The 27,607-nt window shown below is 30.7% G+C and overlaps 2 protein-coding genes across 5 annotated transcripts; both read left to right on the top strand.

Annotated features, from left to right (window-relative positions):
• Window positions 1–16,671: 16,671 nt before the first annotated feature.
• On the top strand, window positions 16,672–22,884 carry LOC140875735 (serine hydroxymethyltransferase 1, mitochondrial-like). Of its 4 annotated transcripts, XR_012148580.1 has the most exons (17): window positions 16,672–16,843; window positions 16,936–16,986; window positions 17,064–17,150; window positions 17,297–17,418; window positions 17,915–17,991; window positions 18,662–18,786; window positions 18,870–18,962; window positions 19,692–19,784; window positions 19,902–20,099; window positions 20,351–20,455; window positions 20,534–20,599; window positions 20,814–20,891; window positions 21,647–21,758; window positions 21,844–21,954; window positions 22,099–22,266; window positions 22,342–22,450; window positions 22,711–22,884. XR_012148580.1 is itself a non-coding variant. In XM_073279511.1 (16 exons), exons 1-15 carry the CDS (start codon window positions 16,757–16,759, stop codon window positions 22,242–22,244), a joined length of 1,551 nt encoding a protein of 516 aa, XP_073135612.1. In that variant the 5' UTR covers window positions 16,672–16,756; the 3' UTR covers window positions 22,245–22,266; window positions 22,711–22,884. The 4 variants fall into 4 exon arrangements, 2 of the variants coding, with proteins under 2 accessions (XP_073135612.1, XP_073135613.1); XR_012148579.1 differs by having other exon boundaries at window positions 22,099–22,450; XM_073279511.1 differs by lacking the exon at window positions 22,342–22,450.
• Window positions 22,885–24,231: 1,347 nt separating this feature from the next.
• Window positions 24,232–26,857, top strand: LOC140875245 (putative pentatricopeptide repeat-containing protein At5g52630). The gene is made up of 2 exons (XM_073278883.1): window positions 24,232–24,407; window positions 24,509–26,857. Exons 1-2 carry the CDS (start codon window positions 24,315–24,317, stop codon window positions 26,678–26,680), a joined length of 2,265 nt encoding a protein of 754 aa, XP_073134984.1. The 5' UTR covers window positions 24,232–24,314; the 3' UTR covers window positions 26,681–26,857.
• The last annotated feature ends 750 nt before the right edge of the window (window positions 26,858–27,607 follow it).

Raw genomic sequence — 27,607 nt, 5'->3', positions numbered from 1 at the left:
AAAAGAGAAATACTTACAAAAATTGTAAACAGAAACCTCAAGCTTTTATTTTCTGAAAGGCTTTTATTACAAGAGAGAGAGAGAGAGAAAGGGAGAAGATAGAGAGGCGAGCAAACTCCAGCGTGCCCCCAAACTTACAAAATATACCTATAAATAGGAAGAGCCGGACATCAACCCCGGATTCCAAGCTAAACTTATAAAACTACTTTTATTAAAATAATAAAAAGATGCATTATTACATCCTGAATAACTTCCGCCAAACTTTATAAAAGTTGATAGTGATATATTATCTAATAGGATTCCTTTTTCATCCAATCTTGGACTTTAGCGATGATTTTAATTTTTCAAAAGTTTCATCAATTTGATTTTCTTCAAGATCATCATCTTCGGGATCCTGTCCATCTTGCATATGCATTAATTTGATAAACTGATTGTGGCTGTCAGTTGAAGTCATGGACTGATCAGATTTTGTATCAGTATTACCAATATTTTTAAACAAATCTTTTTTCATTTCTTCAACATATAAGTCGATCATTTGTTCTTTTGAGTAGATTTCTTGATATTTCTGAGTGATAATTTTGAAGGGACTTATCACATCAGATTGTTTTCCCTTCTCCTGTTGTGCAAAATCATTCTTGTATTGAGAGATATTTTCTTCCATTTTTTGTAATATCTCTATGCCATGTGGTTTTCCAGTTTCAGGATCATTTCTGAGCAATTTTTCCCAAAACTTTGATAAACTCTTCCTCCATAAGCAAGGAATTCCATGATCATTATAACCAAATTCTGGTTGCCATTTCCAGATCCATGGGATACCGAATTCAATAAAGAAATTGCAGGATAAATTATTGTTGACCCAATTTGTAGTCATGTTCTGTATAACTCTTGGAGAGAATCGGATCCAATCTTCAAAGTAATTTTTGAATTCTTCAGGTAAAATTTTTGATGAAGGCCCAAAGAATTGCCACCAGTGTATGAACCAGTTGGGAATATTATCATGTGAATTATTTTCACATATTTTCAAGAACCAAGAATGTTTTCTTTTTGAATTTTCATAGAATAGAGTTGTATAAAAACTCTGTATATAATCCCAGTAGTTATATTTAAAAGTAATTTGTTTTTGAGTAGAATAGAATTCTTTTTCTGCTAGTGGAGAAATTCCCCATTCTTCAATAGAAATAATTTTCTTAATAATAAATTTGGAAAAGTTATAACTTTCCGTTTGCTGAGTATTACTCTGAAAATGGGTAATTTCCACCGTTTTTGTAGAAATTAAGAGGGTTTCATAATATCCTCTTGGCTTATAAGCACCATGAACATATGATGTATGTGATAGATATCTATCCATGATAATCCAAGGAGTATTTTTCCATTGTTCATCTTTTTCTTCTACAAGAAGAATGATTTCTCTATTTTTATTCTCAGTATATAATACTGAATCATTTTCATTTTCTTTTGCAATATTTGCATAAGATTCTTCAGAATCAGGAATTACCTTATTCTTACCTTTTTGTTTTAAGAATTCTTGAAATTCATCATATAAAGGATCATTTTTTTTTTTTTTTTGGATAGTATTACTATCAGAAGAACTAGAAATTTGTTGGCCTATGAGGCGTTGATTTCCAAATTGAGCTATCAGCCTTGGAGCATTGGCAATATAATTTGGGGGTTTTCCTCTTCCTCCTCTTCCTCTATAAGAGGAAAATTCACCACGACCCCTATTCATTCCTGCCATCATTAGATAAATATTCACGGGTTAAGAAATCAGGAAGATAATTTTCTTCTCCTTTTTTATAAATAATTTCAAAATCAAAAGGAGCTAAATTAGCTTGCCATCTAGCAAACATTTGTTTAGAAACATCATGTTTAAAATCTTTATTAAACATATATTTTGCAGACTTGCAATCTGTTTTAATAATGAATTTTTGATTGTAAAGTTCATCCTGAAATTTCAGAATGCATTTGACAATAGAAAGAATTTCTTTTGCAACTGTAGAGTAATTTTTCTGAGCAGAATTCCACTTCCCTGAATGAAATCTAACAAGATATTCTTCTTTACTTTGGGGTTTTAATTGTTTTAAAATACCGCCAAAGCCTATATCAGAAGCATCTGTTTCAACAATTTTTTCCCAACTAGGATTAGAAATCATTAAGCAAGGAATATGTTTAATTTTTTCTTTAATTTTCTTGACAGAATTAGTATGCTGATCAGTCCAAGGGGAAGGATTTTTCTTAAGTCTATCATATAAGATAGCAGTATCATTTGCTAAATTTTTAATATAGGCAGATATATAATTTAAACTACCTAAAAATCTTTGTAATTGAGTCTTATCAGTAATAATATCTGGAAATTTATTACCAAATTCTATACTTCTTTGAATAGGAATAATATTACCTTTATCAATATTATGACCTAAAAATTTAATATTGGTTTGAAATAAAACCATTTTGGGTTTAGAAATAACTAATCCATTTTGAATAATAAGAGTTTTAAATATGTTTAAATGTTTAAAATGAGTTTCAATATTTTTTGAGAATATAAGAATATCATCTATGTAAACAATAATAAATGTATGTGATAGATATCTATCCATGATAATCCAAGGAGTATTTTTCCATTGTTCATCTTTTTCTTCTACAAGAAGAATGATTTCTCTATTTTTATTCTCAGTATATAATACTGAATCATTTTCATTTTCTTTTGCAATATTTGCATAAGATTCTTCAGAATCAGGAATTACCTTATTCTTACCTTTTTGTTTTAAGAATTCTTGAAATTCATCATATAAAGGATCATTTTTTTGGATAGTATTACTATCAGAAGAACTAGAAATTTGTTGGCCTATGAGGCGTTGATTTCCAAATTGAGCTATCAGCCTTGGAGCATTGGCAATATAATTTGGGGGTTTTCCTCTTCCTCCTCTTCCTCTATAAGAGGAAAATTCACCACGACCCCTATTCATTCCTGCCATCATTAGATAAATATTCACGGGTTAAGAAATCAGGAAGATAATTTTCTTCTCCTTTTTTATAAATAATTTCAAAATCAAAAGGAGCTAAATTAGCTTGCCATCTAGCAAACATTTGTTTAGAAACATCATGTTTAAAATCTTTATTAAACATATATTTTGCAGACTTGCAATCTGTTTTAATAATGAATTTTTGATTGTAAAGTTCATCCTGAAATTTCAGAATGCATTTGACAATAGAAAGAATTTCTTTTGCAACTGTAGAGTAATTTTTCTGAGCAGAATTCCACTTCCCTGAATGAAATCTAACAAGATATTCTTCTTTACTTTGGGGTTTTAATTGTTTTAAAATACCGCCAAAGCCTATATCAGAAGCATCTGTTTCAACAATTTTTTCCCAACTAGGATTAGAAATCATTAAGCAAGGAATATGTTTAATTTTTTCTTTAATTTTCTTGACAGAATTAGTATGCTGATCAGTCCAAGGGGAAGGATTTTTCTTAAGTCTATCATATAAGATAGCAGTATCATTGGCTAAATTTTTAATATAGGCAGATATATAATTTAAACTACCTAAAAATCTTTGTAATTGAGTCTTATCAGTAATAATATCTGGAAATTTATTACCAAATTCTATACTTCTTTGAATAGGAATAATATTACCTTTATCAATATTATGACCTAAAAATTTAATATTGGTTTGAAATAAAACCATTTTGGGTTTAGAAATAACTAATCCATTTTGAATAATAAGAGTTTTAAATATGTTTAAATGTTTAAAATGAGTTTCAATATTTTTTGAGAATATAAGAATATCATCTATGTAAACAATAATAAAGTCACTATAAGGGGTAAAGATATCATTCATAATCTGCTGAAATTCTGAAGGAGCATTCTTCAGACCAAAAGGCATAACATTCCATTCATAATGTCCTATCGGAACATTAAAAGCAGTTTTATATCTATCATCCTTATTAATTTGGATCTGCCAAAATCCTGACTTTAAATCAAATTTAGAAAATATTAAGGCATGTAAAAGTCTATCAAGAAGATCTTTTTTATTAGGAATAGGATGCCTAATCCATTTTAAAACTTTATTTAAAGGTTTATAATTTATTACTAGACGAGGAACACCTCTTTCAATCTCAGAATGTTTATTGACATAAAAAGCAGTACAAGACCAAGGAGATTGAGAAGGAGTTATTAACTTTTTATCTAGAAGAGATTGAATTTCTTTCTTACATAAATCTAAATATTCAAAATTCATCTGACAAGGTCTTGCCTTGGTAGGAATATTCTTTTCATCAAAACTTTCTTCATAAGGAAGAGAAACAATGTGTTTCTTACGATTCCAAAAAGCATTGGGAAAATCATTACAAATTTCTAAAGAGAATTGGTTATGAAGCAATTTAATTTTATCTTGTAGTTTATGATTTTTCAAAGTATCATCAATAGTTAAAGAATTTATCTCTTCTTTTAAAGAATTAATATGAAAGATTTTTCTATCAATATGATCTTGAATAGAATTTAAAATTTTTAAATAAGGTTTAGTAATAAACTGAAAGTGAATATTCTTACCTTCATAAGTACCAATTATACCTGTAGGATTTATAGAAATAATAGGATAGATTTTATAAAGAAAAGGTAAACCAAGAATGATTTGGGTAGAAAGGTTTTTTATTAAGAAGAAACTTGTTTGAATACAAGTCTTATTTTTACAAATATAGGCTTTTGGTAATTTATAATTAACCTGTAATTTTTCACCTCCTGCATGAGAAAGAGAATGTGAAGTTTTATGAAAATATTTTGAAGGTATTATTCCTTCTTGAATAACATTTAAATCTGCTCCACTATCAATTAAGGCAATAAAGTCTTTTTTATAATTATTATCAATTAATAAGGTTATTTTTGTATACCACTTTTGAGATTTTATTTTACTAAGAACAGATAAATGTTGTTCTTGGTCTGAAACATTATTAGAACTATTTTCTAACTCAGGCATTTCTAAATCAGAAATCCTTCTATTAAAACGAATATTCTCATGTTGTAAAATAACAACTTGCTGTTTAAGTTGATCAATTTCAATTTTTAAATTATCTAAAGTTACAGGAGTACTAACACTGTGTTTTTCTTTTAAAAGTTTTCTTATTTCTTTTAAAGAATAAGTCTGATCATTTTTCAAAAGATCAGTATAACTAGTAGAAGTTTTGTTATCAATATGATCAATTATAGAAGTACGAAGATTAGGATCTTTAATTAATTTTAAAAATTCAATAATTTTATCATCAGATAAAACATTAATACTTAAATCTTCAAATTGAGATTTTAACTTATAAAATTCATCATTATCATCATCATTGTTACTAATATAATTGCAACAATTAGAAGACTGACCTTGAATGCAATTATCACAATCTTCTGAAGAATTTAAAGAATCATTATCAAGATTAATAATATCATCAGTATCTGGACTAGAATCAGAAGTATGAGAATCTTCAGAATAATTTTTCATGACAATTTCATATAAAGTATTTTTAATATCATCAGAGATATCAAGAGATTTAATTTTCTCCTTAGCCCAACATTGATTAGCATAATGACCAGGTCTACCACATTTATGACAAGTAATTAAAGGCTTTTTATCCTTATCTTTTTTCCAAAATTGTCTTTTCTTCGCATCTTTTTTAGTATTCCGAAATTCTTTTCGTTTTTGTTTTTTCAATATTTGTCTTTCAGACAAATGTCTCTTCTTATGAGGTTTATCTAAAGATTTATGAATTTTCTTCTTGGGTATATCAATCCCAAATTGATCACAGAAATGACCAAGCTGTTTTCTTTCAAAAATATTTTGTCTTTTTAACTGATTATTTAATTTTAAATCATTACATAAAGATAATCCTTCCTGAATACAAGTACTTATTAAGTTACCATAAGTATAATTATCATACTGAATAGAAATATTATCTTTACGAAGAATTTTTCTAACTCTTTCAGCAAAGAGATGAGGAAGACCATCAATAAATTTGGCTTTCCATTGATTGTTATTACAATCCGGTAATTCATAAATTCTAGAAAGAAAAGTATCTTTATACCATCTGAAATCAGTAAGAGTCTTACATTTCATATTACTCAGAAGAGTTCTAATATTTTCACTATTATCAGTAAAACGACCAGTAAAATGTTCAATAATAGTCATTATAAGACTATAAACAACATTTTCAGTTTGATTATTATTCTCTATTTTAATAGAATCATAAATATCATTTTTCTGTTGTTGAGATAAATAATTATCCCACCAACCTTTAAGTTGGCCTGTAAAACCAGAAATAAGCATTTTTGCTATATTCTTATCAGTATTACCAGCACTTTTACAAACAGTACTATACATAAGCATTCTATGAGCAAGATTATAAATCTGCTTATCTGTTAAACTATCAGCATTCCATTCATAAATGCTTTTCCCATTATAACTATTTGTTATAATGTACTCTTGTTCTTCATTAAGAACATCCAAAGGAGTAGGACGAGAATAGTAGTAACGATTTTGAGTTGGCCTATCAGCCCATTTCATTTTTTGAATTTTATCTGTATCATCATCATCAGTATTATTATTACTAAATGATTCATTATTATTAATAACAGAAATATTCATATTTTTAAATTTTTCTGATAAAATTTTTTCAAATTCAGAAACAGAAGATTTAAATTTAAAATCTTGTATTTCTGGGGGAGATTGGATAGAAGAAGAAGCTATGGAAACTATATTTCTATCTTTCTTTTCTTCAATGTGAACATTAGGCTTGATCTGTTGTATGGCTAATAAAATATTATCGATATTCTTTTTTAAAGAAGTCAATTCTTCTCCTAAAAGAATAAGATATAAATTAGTATAATTTTGCTTTTCAAAAAGTTGATTAATATGATTGATAGTAACAGACAACATATCATCCTCAAATATTTTTGAAAACGCATTAAAATTTAAAACTTTTTCATTCTTTTCTATTTGAAAAGAATTCTGTGGAGGATACACAGATTTCTGAATATTTCCAGAAGAAAGTTTATAATTTCTTTCTATAACAGAAATATAATCAACAAGAAAGATTTTTATAAACCAGGGAACAAAATAAATCATTTTATTTTTTTCTGCACAATCTTTATAAAAAGTATTAATTATATATTCAAATTCTTTTTTGGAAAAACTCTTAAAATACCATTTTCTAAAAGATTTCCATTTATGATCACAGAATTCTTTATTAATCTGAGCTCTTGCTCTAGATCCTTTACTGAAATCTATTTTGATTGTACTATCCATTTAAACAAAATTCATTTCTGAGATAGTATCTGAATCTGTAATGTTCTGGACATTTCCATGAACAATATTATTTCTGTTTATAATAACCTCTTCAATATTTTTATTTTTAGAGAAATCAGATCTAACTTCTTCTCGAATTTGAGAAGTAGAAGCTCTAGAAGATTGAGAAATATCAATTATATAATCTAGAGGAGAAATATAAGATCTAACAGATTGAGATCTAGTAATAGGCAAATAATTTTTATTTTGAAATTGTATATTAACAGATCCTTCATTAGTCTGTATTACTTGTTGTAAATCCATATTCAAAATAGGATTTCTAGGAATAGAATTTTCAAAAGTCCACTTTGATGGAAAGTCTATTTCTTCCCATTTAATAGATCTACGTGTAGTTATTTTAGATTTATTGAAATTAGTCTCAATAAGAACAGTTTCATTTTTCTTTTTGTCAATTCTTTTACACATCGGATTCAAAGTATAAAGAGGTTTATAATAAATACGATAACAAATACATATGACTTCTGTTCCAACAGAATAATTATAACCATGAGTCTTAACATTTAATGTTAAAGAATCTAAAATATTTATATCAGTTAATGATAGAGAAAGATTTGGATACACATCAAAATAAACTGGACCATGAGCCAGACTGGATTCAATTATTCCGATTAAAGATTGTTTCCAATTTAAATTTCTACCATCTCTTAAAGCTGCAATAAAGCTTTCAGGTAAACCTTCCAAAGTAAGAGGTCTAAAGGCAATTTGTACTAGACCTATATGAAGAAATTTATAATCTTTAGAAAATGTTAATATATCTTTTTCATTTAATAAATGAATAACCATCTCTTCATTATTAAGAGGAATTGATGACTCAGTAGTCTTAACAATTTGTTTAAGACCAATTTTTTCAAAGGTTCCTAATTGATAGACCATTTTAGGTTCTATTTTAGGAATAGTCCATTTATTTAATAAATCAAGATTATGAGGAATATCATATTCTTGAGTTATACTGTTTTGAACAGTATTAAGACCAATTTTTTCAAAGGTTCCTAATTGATAGACCATTTTAGGTTCTATTTTAGGAATAGTCCATTTATTTAATAAATCAAGATTATGAGGAATATCATATTCTTGAGTTATACTGTTTTGAACAGTATTCTTTAAACGAAAAATATTCATTTGAATAAAATATGCTAAATCATAAATACTACTATTCTCGTCCTACTCCTTTGGATGTTCTTAATGAAGAACAAGAGTACATTATAACAAATAGTTATAATGGGAAAAGCATTTATGAATGGAATGCTGATAGTTTAACAGATAAGCAGATTCCATTCTGGATCTTGAAACATGAGAATCATGGGAAGGTTCGAACAGGTTCGAACAGATTAGGAATTATTATTTTAATCTTTTTTACAAAAAATTTATATATAAGGAGTTTACCGAGACTAATTAAGTAGATCAAGATTCAAAACAAATACCCACAATGCTCTAAAAGCCATTCAAGGCAAACACGAGCTGAAGGGTAGTACATGAATCTGATCTACTTAATATTAACCTCGAACCTTATAAAAAATTTTTAACCTCCTCTTAGATTCCCATAATATCTTAAACCATTACAATACCATGGTCATTTCGTAGGATAATTATGATCTAGCAAAGAGAATTTAGCCTGTCATTAGGCTAAATTAAATAAGAAAATAGAAATAGACAAAATAAAAAGAGAAATACTTACAAAAATTGTAAACAGAAACCTCAAGCTTTTATTTTCTGAAAGGCTTTTATTACAAGAGAGAGAGAGAGAGAAAGGGAGAAGATAGAGAGGCGAGCAAACTCCAGCGTGCCCCCAAACTTACAAAATATACCTATAAATAGGAAGAGCCGGACATCAACCCCGGATTCCAAGCTAAACTTATAAAACTACTTTTATTAAAATAATAAAAAGATGCATTATTACATCTTGAATAACTTCCGCCAAACTTTAAAAGTTGATAGTGATATATTATCTAATAGGATTCCTTTTTCATCCAATCTTGGACTTTAGCGATGATTTTAATTTTTCAAAAGTTTCATCAATTTGATTTTCTTCAAGATCATCATCTTCGGGATCCTGTCCATCTTGCATATGCATTAATTTGATAAACTGATTGTGGCTGTCAGTTGAAGTCATGGACTGATCAGATTTTGTATCAGTATTACCAATATTTTTAAACAAATCTTTTTTCATTTCTTCAACATATAAGTCGATCATTTGTTCTTTTGAGTAGATTTCTTGATATTTCTGAGTGATAATTTTGAAGGGACTTATCACATCAGATTGTTTTCCCTTCTCCTGTTGTGCAAAATCATTCTTGTATTGAGAGATATTTTCTTCCATTTTTTGTAATATCTCTATGCCATGTGGTTTTCCAGTTTCAGGATCATTTCTGAGCAATTTTTCCCAAAACTTTGATAAACTCTTCCTCCATAAGCAAGGAATTCCATGATCATTATAACCAAATTCTGGTTGCCATTTCCAGATCCATGGGATACCGAATTCAATAAAGAAATTGCAGGATAAATTATTGTTGACCCAATTTGTAGTCATGTTCTGTATAACTCTTGGAGAGAATCGGATCCAATCTTCAAAGTAATTTTTGAATTCTTCAGGTAAAATTTTTGATGAAGGCCCAAAGAATTGCCACCAGTGTATGAACCAGTTGGGAATATTATCATGTGAATTATTTTCACATATTTTCAAGAACCAAGAATGTTTTCTTTTTGAATTTTCATAGAATAGAGTTGTATAAAAACTCTGTATATAATCCCAGTAGTTATATTTAAAAGTAATTTGTTTTTGAGTAGAATAGAATTCTTTTTCTGCTAGTGGAGAAATTCCCCATTCTTCAATAGAAATAATTTTCTTAATAATAAATTTGGAAAAGTTATAACTTTCCGTTTGCTGAGTATTACTCTGAAAATGGGTAATTTCCACCGTTTTTGTAGAAATTAAGAGGGTTTCATAATATCCTCTTGGCTTATAAGCACCATGAACATATGATGTATGTGATAGATATCTATCCATGATAATCCAAGGAGTATTTTTCCATTGTTCATCTTTTTCTTCTACAAGAAGAATGATTTCTCTATTTTTATTCTCAGTATATAATACTGAATCATTTTCATTTTCTTTTGCAATATTTGCATAAGATTCTTCAGAATCAGGAATTACCTTATTCTTACCTTTTTGTTTTAAGAATTCTTGAAATTCATCATATAAAGGATCATTTTTTTGGATAGTATTACTATCAGAAGAACTAGAAATTTGTTGGCCTATGAGGCGTTGATTTCCAAATTGAGCTATCAGCCTTGGAGCATTGGCAATATAATTTGGGGGTTTTCCTCTTCCTCCTCTTCCTCTATAAGAGGAAAATTCACCACGACCCCTATTCATTCCTGCCATCATTAGATAAATATTCACGGGTTAAGAAATCAGGAAGATAATTTTCTTCTCCTTTTTTATAAATAATTTCAAAATCAAAAGGAGCTAAATTAGCTTGCCATCTAGCAAACATTTGTTTAGAAACATCATGTTTAAAATCTTTATTAAACATATATTTTGCAGACTTGCAATCTGTATTAATAATGAATTTTTGATTGTAAAGTTCATCCTGAAATTTCAGAATGCATTTGACAATAGAAAGAATTTCTTTTGCAACTGTAGAGTAATTTTTCTGAGCAGAATTCCACTTCCCTGAATGAAATCTAACAAGATATTCTTCTTTACTTTGGGGTTTTAATTGTTTTAAAATACCGCCAAAGCCTATATCAGAAGCATCTGTTTCAACAATTTTTTCCCAACTAGGATTAGAAATCATTAAGCAAGGAATATGTTTAATTTTTTCTTTAATTTTCTTGACAGAATTAGTATGCTGATCAGTCCAAGGGGAAGGATTTTTCTTAAGTCTATCATATAAGATAGCAGTATCATTTGCTAAATTTTTAATATAGGCAGATATATAATTTAAACTACCTAAAAATCTTTGTAATTGAGTCTTATCAGTAATAATATCTGGAAATTTATTACCAAATTCTATACTTCTTTGAATAGGAATAATATTACCTTTATCAATATTATGACCTAAAAATTTAATATTGGTTTGAAATAAAACCATTTTGGGTTTAGAAATAACTAATCCATTTTGAATAATAAGAGTTTTAAATATGTTTAAATGTTTAAAATGAGTTTCAATATTTTTTGAGAATATAAGAATATCATCTATGTAAACAATAATAAAGTCACTATAAGGGGTAAAGATATCATTCATAATCTGCTGAAATTCTGAAGGAGCATTCTTCAGACCAAAAGGCATAACATTCCATTCATAATGTCCTATCGGAACATTAAAAGCAGTTTTATATCTATCATCCTTATTAATTTGGATCTGCCAAAATCCTGACTTTAAATCAAATTTAGAAAATATTAAGGCATGTAAAAGTCTATCAAGAAGATCTTTTTTATTAGGAATAGGATGCCTAATCCATTTTAAAACTTTATTTAAAGGTTTATAATTTATTACTAGACGAGGAACACCTCTTTCAATCTCAGAATGTTTATTGACATAAAAAGCAGTACAAGACCAAGGAGATTGAGAAGGAGTTATTAACTTTTTATCTAGAAGAGATTGAATTTCTTTCTTACATAAATCTAAATATTCAAAATTCATCTGACAAGGTCTTGCCTTGGTAGGAATATTCTTTTCATCAAAACTTTCTTCATAAGGAAGAGAAACAATGTGTTTCTTACGATTCCAAAAAGCATTGGGAAAATCATTACAAATTTCTAAAGAGAATTGGTTATGAAGCAATTTAATTTTATCTTGTAGTTTATGATTTTTCAAAGTATCATCAATAGTTAAAGAATTTATCTCTTCTTTTAAAGAATTAATATGAAAGATTTTTCTATCAATATGATCTTGAATAGAATTTAAAATTTTTAAATAAGGTTTAGTAATAAACTGAAAGTGAATATTCTTACCTTCATAAGTACCAATTATACCTGTAGGATTTATAGAAATAATAGGATAGATTTTATAAAGAAAAGGTAAACCAAGAATGATTTGGGTAGAAAGGTTTTTTATTAAGAAGAAACTTGTTTGAATACAAGTCTTATTTTTACAAATATAGGCTTTTGGTAATTTATAATTAACCTGTAATTTTTCACCTCCTGCATGAGAAAGAGAATGTGAAGTTTTATGAAAATATTTTGAAGGTATTATTCCTTCTTGAATAACATTTAAATCTGCTCCACTATCAATTAAGGCAATAAAGTCTTTTTTATAATTATTATCAATTAATAAGGTTATTTTTGTATACCACTTTTGAGATTTTATTTTACTAAGAACAGATAAATGTTGTTCTTGGTCTGAAACATTATTAGAACTATTTTCTAACTCAGGCATTTCTAAATCAGAAATCCTTCTATTAAAACGAATATTCTCATGTTGTAAAATAACAACTTGCTGTTTAAGTTGATCAATTTCAATTTTTAAATTATCTAAAGTTACAGGAGTACTAACACTGTGTTTTTCTTTTAAAAGTTTTCTTATTTCTTTTAAAGAATAAGTCTGATCATTTTTCAAAAGATCAGTATAACTAGTAGAAGTTTTGTTATCAATATGATCAATTATAGAAGTACGAAGATTAGGATCTTTAATTAATTTTAAAAATTCAATAATTTTATCATCAGATAAAACATTAATACTTAAATCTTCAAATTGAGATTTTAACTTATAAAATTCATCATTATCATCATCATTGTTACTAATATAATTGCAACAATTAGAAGACTGACCTTGAATGCAATTATCACAATCTTCTGAAGAATTTAAAGAATCATTATCAAGATTAATAATATCATCAGTATCTGGACTAGAATCAGAAGTATGAGAATCTTCAGAATAATTTTTCATGACAATTTCATATAAAGTATTTTTAATATCATCAGAGATATCAAGAGATTTAATTTTCTCCTTAGCCCAACATTGATTAGCATAATGACCAGGTCTACCACATTTATGACAAGTAATTAAAGGCTTTTTATCCTTATCTTTTTTCCAAAATTGTCTTTTCTTCGCATCTTTTTTAGTATTCCGAAATTCTTTTCGTTTTTGTTTTTTCAATATTTGTCTTTCAGACAAATGTCTCTTCTTATGAGGTTTATCTAAAGATTTATGAATTTTCTTCTTGGGTATATCAATCCCAAATTGATCACAGAAATGACCAAGCTGTTTTCTTTCAAAAATATTTTGTCTTTTTAACTGATTATTTAATTTTAAATCATTACATAAAGATAATCCTTCCTGAATACAAGTACTTATTAAGTTACCATAAGTATAATTATCATACTGAATAGAAATATTATCTTTACGAAGAATTTTTCTAACTCTTTCAGCAAAGAGATGAGGAAGACCATCAATAAATTTGGCTTTCCATTGATTGTTATTACAATCCGGTAATTCATAAATTCTAGAAAGAAAAGTATCTTTATACCATCTGAAATCAGTAAGAGTCTTACATTTCATATTACTCAGAAGAGTTCTAATATTTTCACTATTATCAGTAAAACGACCAGTAAAATGTTCAATAATAGTCATTATAAGACTATAAACAACATTTTCAGTTTGATTATTATTCTCTATTTTAATAGAATCATAAATATCATTTTTCTGTTGTTGAGATAAATAATTATCCCACCAACCTTTAAGTTGGCCTGTAAAACCAGAAATAAGCATTTTTGCTATATTCTTATCAGTATTACCAGCACTTTTACAAACAGTACTATACATAAGCATTCTATGAGCAAGATTATAAATCTGCTTATCTGTTAAACTATCAGCATTCCATTCATAAATGCTTTTCCCATTATAACTATTTGTTATAATGTACTCTTGTTCTTCATTAAGAACATCCAAAGGAGTAGGACGAGAATAGTAGTAACGATTTTGAGTTGGCCTATCAGCCCATTTCATTTTTTGAATTTTATCTGTATCATCATCATCAGTATTATTATTACTAAATGATTCATTATTATTAATAACAGAAATATTCATATTTTTAAATTTTTCTGATAAAATTTTTTCAAATTCAGAAACAGAAGATTTAAATTTAAAATCTTGTATTTCTGGGGGAGATTGGATAGAAGAAGAAGCTATGGAAACTATATTTCTATCTTTCTTTTCTTCAATGTGAACATTAGGCTTGATCTGTTGTATGGCTAATAAAATATTATCGATATTCTTTTTTAAAGAAGTCAATTCTTCTCCTAAAAGAATAAGATATAAATTAGTATAATTTTGCTTTTCAAAAAGTTGATTAATATGATTGATAGTAACAGACAACATATCATCCTCAAATATTTTTGAAAACGCATTAAAATTTAAAACTTTTTCATTCTTTTCTATTTGAAAAGAATTCTGTGGAGGATACACAGATTTCTGAATATTTCCAGAAGAAAGTTTATAATTTTTTTCTATAACAGAAATATAATCAACAAGAAAGATTTTTATAAACCAGGGAACAAAATAAATCATTTTATTTTTTTCTGCACAATCTTTATAAAAAGTATTAATTATATATTCAAATTCTTTTTTGGAAAAACTCTTAAAATACCATTTTCTAAAAGATTTCCATTTATGATCACAGAATTCTTTATTAATCTGAGCTCTTGCTCTAGATCCTTTACTGAAATCTATTTTGATTGTACTATCCATTTAAACAAAATTCATTTCTGAGATAGTATCTGAATCTGTAATGTTCTGGACATTTCCATGAACAATATTATTTCTGTTTATAATAACCTCTTCAATATTTTTATTTTTAGAGAAATCAGATCTAACTTCTTCTCGAATTTGAGAAGTAGAAGCTCTAGAAGATTGAGGAATATCAATTATATAATCTAGAGGAGAAATATAAGATCTAACAGATTGAGATCTAGTAATAGGCAAATAATTTTTATTTTGAAATTGTATATTAACAGATCCTTCATTAGTCTGTATTACTTGTTGTAAATCCATATTCAAAATAGGATTTCTAGGAATAGAATTTTCAAAAGTCCACTTTGATGGAAAGTCTATTTCTTCCCATTTAATAGATCTACGTGTAGTTATTTTAGATTTATTGAAATTAGTCTCAATAAGAACAGTTTCATTTTTCTTTTTGTCAATTCTTTTACACATCGGATTCAAAGTATAAAGAGGTTTATAATAAATACGATAACAAATACATATGACTTCTGTTCCAACAGAATAATTATAACCATGAGTCTTAACATTTAATGTTAAAGAATCTAAAATATTTATATCAGTTAATGATAGAGAAAGATTTGGATACACATCAAAATAAACTGGACCATGAGCCAGACTGGATTCAATTATTCCGATTAAAGATTGTTTCCAATTTAAATTTCTACCATCTCTTAAAGCTGCAATAAAGCTTTCAGGTAAACCTTCCAAAGTAAGAGGTCTAAAGGCAATTTGTACTAGACCTATATGAAGAAATTTATAATCTTTAGAAAATGTTAATATATCTTTTTCATTTAATAAATGAATAACCATCTCTTCATTATTAAGAGGAATTGATGACTCAGTAGTCTTAACAATTTGTTTAAGACCAATTTTTTCAAAGGTTCCTAATTGATAGACCATTTTAGGTTCTATTTTAGGAATAGTCCATTTATTTAATAAATCAAGATTATGAGGAATATCATATTCTTGAGTTATACTGTTTTGAACAGTATTCTTTAAACGAAAAATATTCATTTGAATAAAATATGCTAAATCATAAATATCACTACTCCATGGCTCTGATACCATTCTGGATCTTGAAACATGAGAATCATGGGAAGGTTCGAACAGGTTCGAACAGATTAGGAATTATTATTTTAATCTTTTTTACAAAAAATTTATATATAAGGAGTTTACCGAGACTAATTAAGTAGATCAAGATTCAAAACAAATACCCACAATGCTCTAAAAGCCATTCAAGGCAAACACGAGCTGAAGGGTAGTACATGAATCTGATCTACTTAATATTAACCTCGAACCTTATAAAAATTTTTTAACCTCCTCTTAGATTCCCATAATATCTTAAACCATTACAATACCATGGTCATTTCGTAGGATAATTATGATCTAGCAAAGAGAATTTAGCCTGTCATTAGGCTAAATTAAATAAGAAAATAGAAATAGACAAAATAAAAAGAGAAATACTTACAATTATTATCATTCTATTAATTACAATTATAATTATATTATATTATATATTATATATTATATATTATATTAATAAAAGTGTGTGTGTGTGTATGTATATATAGTATGTGTGTCATCTCCCACCAACTCCACACTCCCTCCCTCGGTCCCTTGAAAACACAGCAAAGATTCCAACAAACACCCCATATTCATAGTCAGCACTTGCGATTCGAAGAACCGAAGCAATGGCAGCTCCGGCGATGGCATTCCGAAGGCTTTCCTCCGTCAACCCCCTGCGTCCACTCTCCACAACCTCGTCTCGTTGTCACATGGTCCTCTTTCGTCAAATCCGATGCTTCAAATGTTGTGATTGCATTTATTGTACCTATTTTGATGTTTTCTCTGTTGGTGTTTCCTTCTGCAGTCTTCTCTGTCGAATCAGGCCTTGGCGGAGAAGCAGAGTCCCCGTGTTACCGTATTTTTTTAATCTGAGTTAGTTAGATCTTGTTTTGTTTTGTTTTCTTCTTTTTAATTCGAATTTCGATTCTTCAGTGGACGAAACAGTTGAATGCGCCTCTGGAGGAGGTGGATCCGGAGATTGCTGACATTATTGAGCTCGAGAAGGCAAGGCAATGGAAGGTATGTGCATTTCTCCATTGGATACATAATCATATTTGTCTTCTCTGTTTGGTTTTTAGTTCCGTTTTGTAAAGACGAGATTTTTTTGGGAGAAAATGGTTCTTGTTCTGTTACTAGCTTATATTATATTAATATTTTTATCTTAGGGACTGGAACTTATACCATCGGAGAACTTTACATCGTTGTCTGTGATGCAAGCTGTTGGATCAGTTATGACTAACAAATACAGTGAAGGGTATCCTGGAGCCAGATATTATGGAGGAAATGAGTATGCCTACTTCCGTTTTGCACACTTTCAAATATTCTCATCCATTAAAAAGGGCTTTATTTATTTTTGACAAGAACATACATTCTGGTTAATACATACCTTTTCTTTTTAGCCAAGTATATATTTATTCTGCTCATGCTGTATGAGTTATAATGGTCTATATCCACATGCATATTGTTAGGTGATATTGATAACCATGCTACTTTATGCCTCGTCAATTGCCTACGAGCTTGCTTCAAAAAAAAAAAAAAATTGCCTACGAGCTCGAAGATGAGGCCTATGTTTAAGACCTCCAGTGCAGCAAAGATCATAAGTGTCTTAACAATTCTCAAAATCATTTCTTGAAAAAATCAGCGACTACTTAAAGTTGAATGGTAGAATGCATTCATAATTTCAAAACTAGATTCACTAAAGAGCAATGTAAATGCTCCAATGTTGATGGACAAGTACATTTTGCTATTATTTTTATACTGGTATTGAATTTATACATTTTAAGGTACATTGACATGGCAGAGACTTTATGCCAGAAGCGTGCCTTAGAAGCTTTTCGGTTGGATCCTGAAAAATGGGGAGGTTAGCTCTATTTTGTTTGTATTTCATAGTAACTTATAGCATTTAGTACACTCACACTTTGAGCAAAACACTAAGAATTCCCTCTTTATTGACAAAAAGAACCAACCATAGCCACCAAATTTTTAGTTGAGGTTACTTGGGTCTTGGGGTACTGTGTTTTCAGTGGTAAGAAACATGTTAAAAATCTTGAAGCACGCAGGTTCATAACCTTATTTCCTCTCTCAAGAACATTGAGTTTAATAATTCAAAACATTTATCTTTAACTTACATAATTTGAGTTGACCAGTCAAGTATTCACACTTGGAAGATCAGACTGAATCGAAAACAAATGTAAATTTATAATTTGAACTGTGACTTACTGGTTCAACTGCATAGTTGTATGGGAATCTATTTTAGTACTCCATATATAGTTATTCTCTTAATTTCTGTTGACGGTTGTCGCAAAGAGAAGCATGGGATAGGGATAATATAGTTTGATTCTCCATCTAAACCCTTATCTGCTAACCAAGCTTCTGAGTTCTAACCAACCATTGTTTGGATGATGAAATTTTAACGGTTTTTAAACAAGAATTTGTTCCAGTATAGCCAATTATAATCTACTTTCAGCTTGATTGTTTCGGTAACCTTATGAGCTATATTCATCAAATATATTATGCACTTTATCTTACAGTGAATGTACAGTCACTTTCTGGATCCCCTTCCAATTTTCAAGTTTATACCGCTTTACTGAAACCTCATGAAAGAATCATGGCACTTGATCTTCCACATGGTGGTCATTTGTCACATGGTTATCAGGTGCTTCCACTTCTGAAATCGACTTATGCTATGCATTAGTCTCCTCCATTAACTCTTAATTAAATTTGATGGTTGTGTTACAGACTGATACAAAGAAAATAAGTGCCGTGTCTATATTTTTCGAGACAATGCCCTACAGACTGGATGAAAGCACAGGCTATATTGACTATGACCAGGTTCCTCATTTTGGTTTCTAAAAATCACTTTGAAGGCACTTTACCTTTTTTAGTGATTATCTTTGACTGAAATATAGCAAACACCATTTCTCTCTTATTCTATTACTGTTTACCAAGCACATGGATGGATCCTGAGCCATTTCACATGTTTGTTAGTGCTGCTGCTAAACTAACTATTATTATTCTTCCCGGTACAAATCTTGACTTTTCAAGTCCATCAATGCCTTCTATTAATTTTTCTTTCGAGTATATTGTCATCATAAGGGAGTATCAAATACATTTCGATTTTCCTATTGGCGTGTTATCATCATCGTCTGTCACCTTTGCTTCTTTTCTACCCCCATACTCCGACACACTTTACACTAAATTGCTTTATGCTCTTCTTTTACAATTGTACATTTAATTCAATTAATATTATTTTGTGGTTGAACCCTCCGGCGATTTTTGTCGGTAGCATGAACCCATGCCATGTATTTTGAGTTGAAGACGTGAGATAGATGTTGTAGATTGAAATCTTTAAGGCATTCTTCATTATATTTCAATCCAGGCTACACATTTCAGATTTATCTGCAATATTTATATTGTTGTCATTTACGGTCTGTATGTTTAATCTTTGTTGTTTGGTTTAATATTGTCAACAAGCTGTTGGCACGGTAAAACAAATTAACTGTTCCTAGATTTTCTTTTAGCCTTTTCTCGTTCTATAAGAGTCAATTTGTGTCACTGCAGCTGGAAAAAAGTGCAGTGCTTTTCAGGCCGAAATTGATTGTTGCTGGTGCAAGTGCTTATGCTCGTCTCTATGATTATGCCCGTATTCGTAAGGTAAATTTGATGAATGACTGTAGTTTCCAAATGGTCATCAGAGTTTGTTTCGTTTTTATCTAATGGACTGGTTTTTTTTTTAATGATAATGATAATGATGATAAAATGATTTGGCAGGTATGTGACAAGCAAAAGGCAATCTTGTTGGCTGACATGGCACATATTAGTGGACTCGTTGCAGGTGGAGTCATCCCATCACCATTTGAGTATGCTGATGTAGTTACCACTACAACACATAAATCCTTGCGCGGACCACGTGGAGCAATGATCTTCTTTAGGAAAGGAGTGAAAGAGATAAACAAACAAGGACAAGAAGTGAGTTTTTCAAATAGAATATATTTTTCACCGCTTTCATCTTTTGCACGACTTTTTTTTTTTTTTTTTTCCTTTTGCAATCGAGAACGCCTGAATATCATGTTTATCCAACTTTATCTTCTGTTTCCCATTTCTCTGAATGCAGCTATGCAAGTGGGGAAGCAGATAAATTCTTGCAGTCTGATTAATAAATTTAGTTCTTAGAATATTTTGTAGCGCAGAAATACTTAAAATTATGATTTATCTAACAGGTGATGTATGACTATGCGGACAAAATTAACCAAGCTGTGTTTCCCGGACTTCAAGGAGGACCTCACAATCACACGATAACTGCCTTAGCAGTTGCACTAAGACAGGTTTTTTTTTTTTCCTTCTGTTTGATTTTTCATTAAAGAAAATTATTGTTTGATTTTCTGTTAATCATCTAAGTGCAGGCCATGACACCAGAATACAGAGCATATCAAGAGCAGGTTCTTAGCAATTGCTCAAAGTTTGCAGAGGTAATACACGCATAGATTAGACTCTCTTTTCATGCAATGTTGCCCTACCTCCAACATCTCATTCGTCTATAGGTTCCTAGCTAGTCTTCTGGAATAGGTGCATTTTGATGGTGTCAAATTTGATTCCAATCATTAGATTTGATTTTGGACAAGTTTATGTGCTAGTATGCCTGTAGCATCAAAGTTCCAACCAAAAGTTTATATTTCTTTACAGACTTTGTTAGAGAAAGGGTATGAGCTCGTGTCTGGTGGAACTGATAATCATCTCGTCTTGGTGAATTTGAGACAAAAGGTATAAACATATTTCTGATCTTCCTCAGGTGATTATATTTGATTTTTCTTTTCGAATAACTGCTCAAATTTATGTTAGCTAAGCTGGAAACTCTTCGATTTCTTTTGTATATTTTATTTTAGACATTTGTACAATGGATTAACTTTCTGTGCCAAGGATGAACTATTGTCAGATGGGTTCACATTAACAACCATTATTGCACTTGAACGTTTTTTCTTTGTGGCGTCTCTTTATGTCCTGCTTCAAAAAAAAAAAAGACTTCGATTTTGTCTTACGCAGCCTTTTCATTTGTACTTTCACAGACTACTTGATGACATCAATCAACAAACACACTTTTACTGATCTACAAGCTCATTATGTTACAATTTTGAGAAGAATCCTTGAACTGTGCCAGCACATTTGATTGCATATTTTCAATTTTGAACCAGTGCCAACCTTTATTTATTTATTTTTTTTAAAAAAGTTGTTTTGTTTTTTGTTCTGAGGCTCTTTTTGGTCTTAAATTGCTGCAAAGTAAATATGGAGGATTATCTTTGATTTTTTTTGTAGAAACCAAGAATGAAAGGAACTTTAAAAAATGACGACGAGCAATGTTATAAATTTCTATCTTATGTTTTCATCTTTTTGTCACGATATTTAACTACTCTAAAAAGTTTTCTTGGACTAGTAAATCTCACTTTCCTCTACATTCCCTTGCCTAAATTTTAAATCTTAATGTTGTAAAATGTTTTGGGATGTGATCTTCATTCGTACAGAGTATTGATGGATCAAGAGTGGAAAAGGTTTTGGAGGCTGTACATATAGCAGCCAATAAAAATACTGTACCTGGAGACGTGTCTGCCATGGTACCTGGAGGGATTCGTATGGGTACGCCTTTTCGCCTTTTTTGTACTGCAGCCATTGCTTTGTAATCACTTTAAGAAATCCTGATAAGCTCCTTGCCATCTGATAGGAACTCCTGCTCTAACGTCAAGGGGCTTCATTGAAGAAGACTTTGTAAAAGTTGCAGAGTTCTTTGATGCTGCTGTACAGATAGCCCTCAGGGTTAAGGCTGATACAAATGGTTCTTAGTTTTGCTATTTTCTCTACCATTTTCCTTTCTGTTCAGAGCGACATACATGTCAGAAATGACGCGATGTCGCGATGTAACCAGAGTTTTTCCATTCATCTAGTTTGATTCTAATAAATACTTTGTCACAATTTTCAGGAACAAAGTTAAAGGATTTTGTGACGTCTATGCAGTCCGATGCTCATCAATCTTCAATCAGAAAGCTGCGTCTGGAAGTTGAAGATTACGCGAAACAATTCCCTACAATTGGTTTTGAGAAAGAAACAATGAAATACAAGGAGTGAAACCAACCGGGTTCTCCACGAGGTAAATGGCATTTTGATGGCTTGTGTTAATCCAGATTAAGAAAAGTTATGCGTTAATTGATTTCTTTTTATTCAGATCACGAAAGCATGTGTTAGTATATTGCGAAGTGTCATTGAGAATTAGCCTCTTGCAAACAATTTCCCGGATTGCATAATTTACTTTGAATGAAATGGCCGGAATTCCGGTAACAGTGGGTGGAATCTATTCTCGTCTTCTTGAATAAATTAGAAAGCCATTTTTATTTTTAACAAAAAGACCTTTTCAGAATTGACCCTTTTCTATGGATAATTCGGTAATACCCCATGGGTGATGTGGACTTTTGTGATTGGTGCAAATTATGTGGCCCCCACATAATTATGTGGGACCCACATGATTTGCACCAATCACATACTTCCACCTACCCCATGGGTTAGGATCGAACTAACCCTTTTCTATACTTTGCAGATTTTATTGATGCCCAGAGGCATAGACTTCTTTAATGAGCCTCTTAAAGAACAAATCTTTATCATGGGGACTTGTTACCACTTTTGCCACTACCAAGTTATTCATTCTTTATAATCATAAAGTTTCATGAAATGAACAAAACTACTTTTGTTGCAATAATTTAGATACGGCTTACGTTCTTGTTTTTGGCTGATTATATGGGAAATGAATGCGGTGTATCGACTAATTATTAGATCACGAAACATACATACATGATAGAGATGATTATCATATTTTGTAGATTCCGACCAATATACAGATGAACAGACATCAGTGTCTTCCTACTCCGAGCTAATATTTTTGTTAAAAGGGTTAATTACGTCGATCTCCTTTGATATCTATAACAGTTATAAAAAAATATCTAACTAAACTTTGGAATTTTATATATACATGTCTTTTCTAAGATGCACTGATCTTACAATTATCCATTCGATGAGGAAAAAGATGTAGAGTAAAATAAAAATTTTTAAGGATGCATATGCAATTTTTAATACTTAACGGGAATAGATGTAAGGAATAATTACATTTAACACCATGAGGTTTTATCATATATATTTTTTAAAATCTAGTTATATCAAATCATTATATGTACTACCACTGAGTTTCATGAACAGTAACAAATAACTCCATTTATTTCAAAAATTACAAACACCACCATAATGTCTGTATTTATTTATATTTTATGAAGGTTAACAACAATATAAACCACAATATCTTGAGATACAATTGTCCTAAGCCGAATTGAGACGTCACTATTGGACCATTCTATAATCTGGACCATTCTATAATTCGAAGGGAACTACGAGCTAAAATGTTCTTCTCTATCAGTCGATCGCTTCATATGTTGAATGTCAATGAAAGCTTCAGATTCAAAAATGGATTGAATCTCTAGCATGATAACACCACATGGTCTCCTTCTCCCATCTTCGGTGGCTACTTTGATGGAATTGAGTGTATGCATAGGATCTAAGAAGGTGCAAATATTAAAGGGGCCCCGACGTAATTAATGTTAGTATATATTTGATATATTCGATATTTTTCATAAATATTATGGGAGGTATAAGTAATAGTCTTTTTAAAAAAACACGGTGTATTTTGTTTTTAAACAAAACAACATATTTCACCCAACTCCTCTATTTGAAAATCAAGAATTTAGAAACTAATTTATAGAACTCAATCCACATTTTTGTGATGTTTCGTTTACACACTTGCATTGTCTGATAATTTTAATTAATTATCTTGTTTACACATGTATATTGATATATACCAAGTTTATATAAGGTCTCAAATTTGAACTAGAACTCGAGATTTTTAAACAAAAATCACTTCGACCAAAAAAAAAAATAATATTAATAAATACAAACGGTCTCCGTAATTTTTAGTTATTTTAAAAAATGGGTCCCCCGTGGCCGGATTGTATTCCCTTGATGATGATGGATCAATTTACAGCTAAATTTCATCCAAGCATACAGAGATAAGGGATTACTCTACCCACATCATATATCACAAACGAAGTAAAAATGTGATCAAACAGAGAATATACTCCTGCGAAGCAATCCAGTTTCATGGCTTCTCTGCCTTCAGTTGTGGTAGGCAACTCTATGAAACTGGACCCAGATTTCAAGAAACACTCTTCTCCTTCCGCACCATTTGAAAAGGTACGATCTTTATCATTTTGTTTTAATGTCAAACGGATTGTATTTGATAATGCGTTAGCTGGGTGTTGAATTTATGCTTTTGCCTTTGGTATTCTGTGCAGAAACAGTACAGCTCGAAGGAGTTGGAAAAGGATTTTGATGCATTGAGTTTGGAGTTCAGAGAATCAATTTCATTGGTTAAAGAAGGTGACGTGAAGCTTGAGTCATCTTATTACGTCCCGCTGTTGCAAAATTGTATGGACAAGAATTCTGTTTCAGGAGCTGAATCTATTCATGCCCACTTAATTAAAACTGGGTTTTACCAAGAACTGTTCCTGGTTACATTTCTCATTAACGTTTATGCAAAATGCGGGAGGATGGAAAGTGCACAAAAGGTGTTCGATGACTTGCCGAAAAGGAATGTTGTCTCTTGGACTTCATTGATGTCCGGATATGTTCATAACCAACAGCCTCTGCTTGCTGTTGGTGTTTTCAAGAAAATGTTGGAGGCCGGAGGGTATCCAACTGCCTATACTCTAGGAATAGTTTTGAATGCTTCCTCGTATTTGTCTAATATTGATTTGGGGAAGCAGATTCATGGGTATGTCATAAAGTATCGAATTGTGGGTGATTCCATTGCTGGGAATGCACTGTGTAGCTTGTATGCCAAATGTGGTTGTTTGTCTATGGCGATCAAGGCTTTTAATTCGATTGAGGACAAGAATGTGATTTCTTGGACTGCCATTATATCCGCTTGTGGGGACAATGGCGATTCGGCTATGGGATTGGATATGTTTGCTCAGATGATTGATGAGGGGGTGGAGCCAAACGAGATCACGTTGACCAGTGTATTGAGTTTGTGCTGCACGATGCAGGCTTTGGGCATGGGATCTCAGGTTCATTCAATGAGTATTAAACTTGGATACGAATCTGATTTACACGTTAGGAACTCAATTATGTATCTGTACTTGAAAAATGGCCGCATCACTGAAGCAAAGGAAGTATTTGATGGAATTAACAAAGTAAACCTAGTCACATGGAATGCCATGATTGCCGGTCACGCAGAAATGACTAGCCTAGCGGAGGATGCCCTTTCAGCCTCCTTCTGGGGAACCGAAGCCCTTAAGATTTTTGGTAGAATGAATAAATCTGGCATGAAACCTGATATGTATACCTTTTCAAGTGTATTAACTGTATGTAGTAGTTTAGTGTCATTGGAGCAAGGTGAACAAGCTCACGCTCAATCGATAAAAAGAGGATTTTTGTCTGATGTAGTCTTGGCAACGTCCTTAGTTAACATGTATAACAAATGTGGAAGTATCAATGGAGCAAGTAAAGCTTTTGTGGAGATGTCTAAAAGAACTTTAATTTCTTGGACGTCCATGATCACAGCATTTGCACAACATGCACGGCCACAACAGGCATTGCACCTTTTTGAGGACATGAGATTTGTAGGAGCTAGGCCAAACAAGATCACTTTCGTTGGTGTTCTCTCAGCCTGTAGCCAAGCTGGAATGGTTGACGAGGCCTTAGCCTATTATGATAAGATGAGAAATGAGTATAAAATAAACCCTGTGATGGACCATCATGCATGTCTGATTGATATGTTTGTTAGGTTAGGTCGTATCGAAGAAGCATTTGATTTTATCAAGAAAAACAATCTAACTCCCAATGAGTTTATATGGTCAATTTTGATAGCGGGTTGCAGAAGTCAAGGGAAGACCGAATTGTGCTTTTATGCTGCTGAACAGTTGCTTGAACTGAAACCAAGAGATCCAGAGACGTGTCACTTACTGTTAAATCTATACATATCAGCCGGCCGATGGAAGGATGTTTCCAGGTTGAGAAAGATGATGAGAGAGGAAAAGGTCGAGAAATTAAATGATTGGAGCTGGATTACCATTCGAAACAAGGTTTACTTGTTCAAGTATGATGGTAAAAAAAGTCGATCCAATGATGTAACAAACCTTTTGGATGACTTGCTCGATAGAGCAAGACCTCTCGGGTACGAGGTGGATACAAATCCACCAATGGTAGATGAAGAAACCGAAGAAACCACGGTCCAGCCCGCTCATCACAGTGAAAAGTTTGCTGTTGCCTTTGGATTGCTCAACACATCAAATGCAACACAAATTCGAGTTGTTAAGAATGTTAGCATGTGTAGGAACTGCCACGATTTTGTAAAAGTCGTCTCAAGATTGACATCCCGGACTATTATTATTCGAGATAGTAAACGACTGCACAGATTTTTCGATGGACAGTGTTGTTGTGGAGATTTTGGTGGTCTTGTCTGATACATTCTGCGCCTAAATATTCAGTGAGGAGTTGTATTTTCGAAGAAATGGTTATATAGGTGATCAAATAGTTGAGCAGATGAGAGGCTTCTGTCCTTGTGGGCATATCTCACTCAGGTTCTGCGCATACAATTTGCATTCATTACTTAGTTCATAGGTTTTGCAGAATTCACTCAATTTAGCTGCAGATTTAACTTTCATTTAAAGAAATGTTGATTTGTAAATTTTATGAAATAAATTGGAACAATCTATATTTTATTTTCCAAAAAACTCGGTGATTATGTTGATATCAGTCAAATCCTCTAGGTTATACAGTTATCTGAACTCTCTTTCACTTTTGTTTTACTTTTGTTTTTCATGTTATTTTGTTATCAACTTTTCTACTACGTTTATGACTAACTTTGATGTTTGAGTTTGAGACTCGATTCTAACAACATAGAAATTTCTAATGTCTAAAAGAATTTAAACGATAGATATAACGCTAAGCAATAAAAGAAAAAAGTGACACATGACAAAGACCAATATGTGAGATACCACCACGCATGTTAGTTTTTCCACATATAGGTTGTGCTTTTAGGCATTATTATATTTTGTCTTTGTCGAATACAAACGATGGTGACAATTGTTCCTCATTCAACCATTCAATTATGCTAAGAAATATAATTTCGATAAACAAATAGGTGCTTCTTGAATAAACAGAAGACAATATATAAGTATATATACACTAAAGCATGCAATGTGTGTGGTCAATAACAAAATAAGAATGAAGTGGGGTTTTTTTTTTTTAAAAAAAATCAAAAATTAAAGTTATTAAGTTTGAATATTAAAACTATAAGATAATGTTTGATAGATGTGATGAGATTACTAATGTATAGCTATTTGGTTTGATTAAGTAAATGATAGGTAAAATTTGTTTGGTAGTATTTT

The sequence above is a fragment of the Henckelia pumila genome, chromosome 1 (assembly GCF_033568475.1).
Source record: "Henckelia pumila isolate YLH828 chromosome 1, ASM3356847v2, whole genome shotgun sequence".
Classification (NCBI taxonomy): Eukaryota; Viridiplantae; Streptophyta; class Magnoliopsida; order Lamiales; family Gesneriaceae; genus Henckelia; species Henckelia pumila.
The sequence above is the reverse complement of the archived record's forward strand: the minus strand, read 5'-3'. Positions and strand labels throughout refer to the sequence as shown.

Bases quoted from the DNA above. Each gene is read 5' to 3' on its own strand.
- LOC140875735 (XM_073279511.1), top strand. From the start codon at position 16,757: ATGGCAGCTCCGGCGATGGCATTCCGAAGGCTTTCCTCCGTCAACCCC. The intron at 18,787-18,869 runs GTGCTTCCACTT...GTTGTGTTACAG, and splicing joins ATTTGTCACATGGTTATCAG to ACTGATACAAAGAAAATAAG. The intron at 20,600-20,813 runs GTAATACACGCA...ATTTCTTTACAG, and splicing joins ATTGCTCAAAGTTTGCAGAG to ACTTTGTTAGAGAAAGGGTA.
- LOC140875245 (XM_073278883.1), top strand. From the start codon at position 24,315: ATGGCTTCTCTGCCTTCAGTTGTGGTAGGCAACTCTATGAAACTGGAC. The intron at 24,408-24,508 runs GTACGATCTTTA...TATTCTGTGCAG, and splicing joins CTTCCGCACCATTTGAAAAG to AAACAGTACAGCTCGAAGGA.